Genomic DNA, 7,727 nt, shown 5'->3' with positions numbered 1-7,727 from the left:
CATGTATGCGCATCGTACAAGCAAAAAAGCTTGTACGCACAGTGTACAACCGAGTACACTCCGCATACTCAGGCAGTGGACTAGTTTTTGTTATGGGCCTCGGTTTGGGCCATTCCTTAGACTTCTTAGCTTTGGGCCTTAGTGGGCCATCAAAAATCCGATATTTTGGGCTCAGAATATGTTTCGGCTTTAGAGTAAGTCCCATTAGAGGGGTTGTCCCAACTTGAAAAATTAGGCCATTAGTGGGCCACTAGTGAGCTTGGGAAGGCTGACTAGTAATTGGGCCTTTGTGTGTGTTATTAGGCCTTAGTTATGAATCTTGTTGGGCCAGTTGTAAAATGGTCATTTTAAAGTATGGATTATGGATCATGGTTTGGGACCCAGTTGTTAATTGGGTGATTTTTTTGTATTGATAGCTCGAGGAATTATTAGGGCAGCAACTAAGGATTTCGTGCACTGAGTTTTAGCATCGAGGTAAGTTTTCCTCCTGTTTGAATGGGTCGAAGGAACCACTTTTGGCCTGTATGTATGACTATACGTATTCCGGACTAAGGTCTGATGACGGGCGGTACCCGATGTAGGTATATATGTTATTCCGTATTACGATCTGATGTAGGGCGGTGCCGGGGGAGTGTTTGTATGCTTGATGTATTCGTGATTATTACATGTGTATGTATTTGTATGTTTTTGGATTACGGTCCGATGTCGGGCAATGCTCAAGGAATGTTTGTATGCTTCTGGATTTAGGTCCGATGTCGGGTGGGGCCTAAGGATTGTTTATATGTTTATGTTATGTGATTAGTTTATGTGTACTTTTTGATATGTTTATATATATACCAAGCTTTGCTCGATGTCGGGCGGGGCCAGATGATACGTTTATATGTGATTATGTATGATATGTGGTAGTATGGGGAACTCACTAAGCTCTATTCTTACGGTTTTCGGTTTTGGTTTCAGTTACTTCTAGTAGCAAAGGAAAGAGCTCGAGATGACTGTATTGCACGCACCATAATGTTTTAGCCTGGGGTGTTTATTCTGATGTTTTGATATGATAATCTATTTTAAAGTGTGGAATACTATGACTTATGTTTTGATAGAATGATTTTAATAACTATGGTTTTATTTAATGGTATAAAACGAAATTTTTGGTCATGAATTTTTGGGATGTTACAATAGTGAGAAGACTCAGCTCACAGATGTAATCCATAGCTATCAGCTCACACTGACGAAATGTGGGTGCTAGACACCTCCTAAGAACCATACAAGGTAAACCCTTAGTCTTCCTTCTAAAACTAGGAATTCAACCAACAACCAATCGAGGACAAAATGTCAACGCTCAAGGTCAAAGTCAATAAAATCAACGTCAGCTCACGTCCACATCGTGGCCGGTCTATGGCCACGTTGTAGCTAATGAACTCGGTCCCGATCCAAAACACTAGTTACGAAAAACATAATTGTGAAGAATCCAATCCCCATGTTGTAGTAGACATGCCACCACGTCGTGGCTAACTCAAGACAAAACGGTTACACAACCTTGATGCAACACATTATGACACCCAAATGGCTACATTGTGGGTACAAGATGAAGATAGCTCATTTGTATAAGCTCTTAATCTATTAAGCCCTTAGCTTACACTTTCCAGGAGGCTTCTAGCGACCCTAATGGTTCATAAAAATGTCAACTTTATGGATATGTATGACACATGCATGTCCTTCACTCAACTAGGTCATAATGAAGAGAAATGACCTAAAATTCCAAGAAATATCCAAAAAAAAAAAAACTCAACCAAAACCTAGATCTGCAAGATATAAGGCTCAAGCGACCAAGATGGACCATAAAGTTCCAAACTTTATCTCATTGGACCATTCAAAACTCATCAAAGGACCTAAATAAGCAAAATAACTCTGGATATACAAAGAAGGAACCAAAAAGGTTGGATATTTAAGCCTTATAAAGGATCCAGAATATTACCTCAAAGATGGGGAGGAGTTGCTTACTTGATTCTTGCACCCAAACTTCTTCACTTTCTCTCCAAGTCCACCAAGAACACCAAAATATGCCAAAACTTCGAGGAAAGGCTAAGGTTTCGAGTTTAAAGGGCTAGAGGTTGAAGAGGATGCCCTAATCCTGGGAAGATGGTGCTTAAATATGGGACATATCCTAAAATTACGGGCTTGGGCTGAAATAGTCGCTAGACCATGGCCCTTCTCTTGCCATGTCGTGGGGCTCATCAGGAGGACACACTCATTTAATCAATGCCACATCATGGGCATTCTTGTGGCATGTCGTGTCGTAGAGTTTTTCCAATAAATAGATCTTTGATCTTGTTAAGTCTTTAGTTAAACCATTCAGAAAAACGAGTGTTACAAGCAACCACCACGTCGGGAACCCCCTTGCCAAGTCGTCGTGCTCATCAAAAATACAGGATTCATAAAATCCATGCCACGTCTTGGTCAAAAATACAGGTCGTCGTGGCATAAGGTTTTTCTCCAAAAACTCCATCTTTGATCCCACTAAATCTTCAGCCATTCTAGAAAACGGATGTTACAGTTTAATGGTTCAAGAAAAATCGATGTTGATTTCATAATAATAGGTATTGATCTAGAAAACTTCCAAAGATTAAATTGGTGTTATAAAAGTGGATTAAATCAACTAGGGAAAAACTCTTGAAGAGTTTTGTAAATGTCGAACCAAAAGGAAAAACGGATATTTTGTTTTGAGGTTGAACTCTGATCCTATTTTTTATAAAAATAAACAAACACAAATAACCACAAAGAATACCAACAACAAATATGTTGATCTTTGGAGCGCAAGAATCAACACCAAAACAATTGAACACCATGATATAAACCGGAAACAAAAACCACTACGAAATGACACTCTTATCAAAAGGTTACATGACTCATAAAACTCCAATGAGAGAAAGTAGAGATAAATAAAATCTAAGAATGAATAAAACTTGACATCCAAATGGCTTTATATAATAGCCTTACAAGTTCTCCTAAATGCTCTAAAATCCGTTCTTAAATAAATTTGAGGTGTTGTGATCAAATAATAACTTTTTTAATATGTGTTATTTTCGAAACCTACATATGAAAATAAACATGCATTAAAAGTGTTTCACAACATTTTGAACACATACGAACGGAGTAATATGAGGTAAGATGTAGACAACTCTACCTTGACACAAGTGTAACCAGACCGCTTCCATATATAACCTGTGTCATATGAAACGTGAGCCTAAAATTAACAATATAAGCGAGAGGGGAGGGGATACACATAGCACAAAAGGTAAATGAAGGAATTACGCTAGGGTCGATATTACTCCACTGGCTTTATTTTAAGCCTCAAACCCTTATACGCGATCATGCCCTTACATGAGCAAATATCATTTATATAATAAATAATCAATCTAGAAAGCATATTATATGTACAATGTCATATACATATCACGAGATTTTCTTATAATTCTTCTACCTAGTCAACAACAATGATAATAGATCAATCTCTTCATCAATATTGGTCCCAATTTGCATCATCAGATGGCCATATCACTGTCTCCATGAGTCGTTCACGCATCAACTCCAAATTCTGGTCTGATAAATTTTTGTACATTTCCCCATGATCGACTTTCTAACAATACACAATAACACAAACAACAAGTCAAATTTCCAATTTAAAAACATCACACAAAAACATTACTCATGTCATACCTTTATCCATTTTCCGTAGAGGTGAAGCCGAGTCACCATTACTCTTTCAGCAAGTTCATGTTTCTCCTATAAAAATAAATTACACCCATATAAACATGTTTCTACCAATTTATCCGAAACTAAATGCCTTCAATCTTGATTTTTTGTTCCATAAACCATGAAACTTCAATGTAACTTGCCGCATTTTAAAATAGGTTTCATTTCTAGCATTTACCTTTTGGAGGATGCGAAGAAACCGCTTTCCATCACTCGGTTTGTTCAACACCACAAAACTGTTAAAATGATACGTGAATATTAAAAAATCAGTTTCCAGTGCTAGACTCGATGCTCTCATACCATGTTAGATATGTGGAATCTATAAAAGAGGGCTTTATATAGTAGTGAGACTACAATTATATATCAGATGAGATCGTGTCTGGAGATATGGGACCATAACATTGAAAAAGTTGAGAAACATAAGAAACATGGAAGAAGACATCTTACTCGTAAAACCAACGATATTCGGTTGGGTTCATCTCATAAAGTTGGTTCATAACAGTCCTCACTGCTTTGTAAGTGAATAGATTAAACAATTGCTGAAACAACAAAACAACAAAACAAAAGCCTTTTTGTCATATAACTCGTAGCAAGACACCAATGTCACATGAATGCAATTAGTTAACTCGATTGGTCGTCTCTGTAATTAGATTATCGATTAAAATCAAAGACAGAAGTTTCGATACCCCAAAGACTAGAAGATCTGAGCTTTTTTTTTTTTTGTTTAATAACTTAGGAAGCGTGTTGTTGATAGAATGTTTTTGGTAGAGAATGGAATCTGTGGAAAGAATCCGGATATGGGGATTTTGAAAGAATTTTAATAGTAAAGAAAGAATTTTAATGACACACTTTAAATTTAATAGTGGGAAAATGACTTAAAAACCCAACGAAGTTTCCAAACCGTTTAAAAAACCCCAATCATGTTTTGTCTATTTAAAAAAACCCAACAAACTTAACATTTTATCTAAAAAGCTCAACTAAGTTACACTTTCTCGAAAGTCAAATAAGAGAAACAGATGACGTGGCTTTTTACCGTATCGAAAAAATGACTTGTTAGACCAACGAAGTTTCCAAAACGTTTAAAAAACTCCAATCATGTTTTGACTGTTCAAAAAAAACCCAACGAACTTAAACAAAACAAAATTGGAATTTTCTAAACGGTTTGAAACTTTGTTGGACTTTTTAGACAAAATGTTAAGTTCGTTGGGTTTTTTGAACACACAAAACATGATTGAGGTTTTTTGAATGGTTTGAAAACTTGGTTGGGCTTTTAAGCCATTTTCTCTTTAATAGTAGAAGTTGAATATTTTTAATTTTCAGTTTTTAAATGTTCTATTTTTCTATATATAAGGGTAATTTGGTCTTTTAATAATAAAAATGAAATTGAAAGAATATACGGAACTTAGTTTCGGTCAATTTTGCAACCACACAAGCCACATAATAGAATCTTGGATTCGAATTCCGTGTTGGAATCAATGAACCAAACACGCCTTTAAGATCATTTGTCGAACATTTTCGATTAACAGGAAGTCTAGCATAAAGATACTACCACAAATTATGAAAACTAATTCAATAGTAATAAAAAAGAGGGAAAGATTTAGCATGTTCTTACTGCTTGAACATCACGAAAACTATCTTCATATTGTCCACCAAGTTCATTAACAATCACAAGACCTTTAGCTTTTCTTTGCTTCTTGCACGAAGGTGTTTTTGCTAAGTACTTAGAGTGAATAAAAGAACTTCTTAATTCCAATGAACCAGGACGAAATTTATGCTCACTTTTTGTTTGATTCATATGAGTTTTTGATGTGAAAGAATCCAAACACAAACATGGCGAAGTATGTGAATCCACAACCGACCTACCCACCACAGATATACCCCCTACCATCCTTCAAAAATAAGCTTCTTTATGTGAAAAAAAAAATGCAGCTTTTTTACCCAAATCAGAGTGAAACAAGAATCTTCAATGAGAAATATATAAGAGATACCCAGATGAAAATAGAAAGAAAGATTTGGTGGGTGTCGATGAAAAATGGAGATTAAAGACTAAAAATGAAGTTTTATGAACTTGGATGAATAAATGGGTGGGTGCAAAGTGAAAGGTTTGAATAAGATTTGAAGAGAATTTGTGGGAAGTGGGAGCGATGACCAAAAAAAAAATATGAGGTCCCAAATTCTCCAACCACTCAAGGTTCTTTTTCTGGAATGCTTAAAATTTAAATCATCAAATTAAAGGATGATAATTTTGAGTCGTTCTAGACACGTGGATGGTCAGTTTGTAATCTGGACAAGTGTAAGGTCTTGTGTTGTGTAGTGTTTAACTTGTGAATTTGCACATAGAGCATGTAACTTGTGGGGAAGGCTACCAAACTTCTTTTTCGTTTGTTTAACTACTTTCGAGTTCTATTTTGCTCTTTTAGAAATAGCCATCTGTATTTGTTATCTATAACCATCTTTCGATATTTTTTCCCGACTTTTAGTTTAAGACCAACTCCAGTGGTCCACTAAAATAAAACATTTTAGTGTGTATTTTTTCTTTACCTCTAAAATACATCATATTAGTGAAAACTCACTTTCATATAGCGATGTCAAAAAGTCTCGTGGGACCCCGTTTCCGTGAGGCTCCGTTCCGTTTGGGGGATTTTTTTAAAAAAAAAATCGGTGGTGGAGACGGAAGTGGGGGCAAGGTTAACCCCCATTTTAATTTCGGGGGCGGAGGTGGGGGTAGGCAGTCTCGTTCCGAAATCCTCATGGGAACCCCGTTAATAAATTACATATATATATATATATATATATATATATATATATATATATATATATATATATATATATATATATATATATATATATATTACATATATTAATTATATAAATATAATAAACAATTACATGATTTGAGTTTCCAAAATCCTCATGGCCATAACTTTTTAAATTTCGGGGGCGGAGGTGAGGGTAGGCAGTCTCGTTCTGAAATCCCCATGGCCATAACTTTTTTATTTTTAACATGTAAGATTCTGTTATAAATAATTATTTGTTACCTAAAAAATAACTTCTTTTAACTTAAATAACAACTTCTGTTAGCCTAAATAAATACATCCGAAAAAATAAATACATCCGAAAATCAATCGGGAGTGGGGGAATGGGGGTTGGGGCGGGGGTAATAAAGAGGATTTGGGGGTGGGGGCAGGAGTAGGAAGGCTAAACATTTCGGAGGTGGGGGGCAAGGATGGGGGAATGGGGAAATTTCGGGGGTGGGGGCGGAGGTGGGGGATGCACTCCCCGTCCCGTTTGCCCCCGTTGACATCCCTACTTTCATATCACAGTTTTTCGGTTATTTTGCTACCAAGTAGTTGAGTAAGTTTTCACAAAATAAATAAATAAATAAAATAAGTCTCGCTTTTATAAAGTTACCACGAAATATTTCAATAAATAATCTTTTTTTGAACGGCAAACATGTTGGGCTTCTTTAACATCAAATACATTATCTAAGGTAGCGGAAACAATCAAAGATTTACTTAAGTGTACATGGATCCTAAGAATCTAGGTTTTACTAGTTGTAGCAACGTACCATTTCCCTAAGAGCTCATCTCCCAACTGAAAAGCAACAAACCAATAATCAGAACATACTTAACAATCCACCTCTCACAAGCTTCTTAGATTCTCTAAGACTCTCACCAATTCGACTATGGATTCTGTGATTTCAGTAGTATGGGCCCACTACTACCTTCCACATGTATCCATACTTTCCTCAGCAATCCTCCTGAATCCTCTAAGTCACTTTTTCAAACCATTAAGCCAGTACTCACTGAACCATACTACTAGCCCACTGCAGCATATCCTAGGATTTCCTAGGTTCCCGAATCCACACAGTCCTCAGCTGCTAAAGGATTCCGATTAATGTCAACTAGCTACCTCATGAATATAGCCACATACAACAGAGATCAGATAATCCTTCAAGTAAAAGACTCATCCCTAGA

The 7,727-nt window shown here is 36.2% G+C and overlaps 1 protein-coding gene across 1 annotated transcript; it reads right to left on the bottom strand.

Moving 5' to 3' along the window:
- Positions 1-3,379: 3,379 nt before the first annotated feature.
- Positions 3,380-5,941, bottom strand: LOC145001596 (chaperonin-like RbcX protein 2, chloroplastic). Its single transcript, XM_078960957.1, has 5 exons — positions 5,363-5,941; positions 4,198-4,289; positions 3,929-3,986; positions 3,715-3,780; positions 3,380-3,634 (listed from the first exon to the last, which is right to left on the bottom strand). The coding sequence occupies exons 1-5, from the start codon at positions 5,636-5,638 to the stop codon at positions 3,515-3,517; spliced, it is 612 nt and encodes a 203-aa protein (XP_078817083.1). The 5' UTR covers positions 5,639-5,941; the 3' UTR covers positions 3,380-3,514.
- Positions 5,942-7,727: the final 1,786 nt, after the last annotated feature.

Source organism: Lactuca saligna, chromosome 6, assembly GCF_052625555.1.
Source record: "Lactuca saligna cultivar CGN05327 chromosome 6, ASM5262555v1, whole genome shotgun sequence".
NCBI lineage: Eukaryota > Viridiplantae > Streptophyta > Magnoliopsida > Asterales > Asteraceae > Lactuca > Lactuca saligna.
Note: the sequence above shows the minus strand (reverse complement) of the source record. Positions and strands in the feature narration are given on the sequence as shown.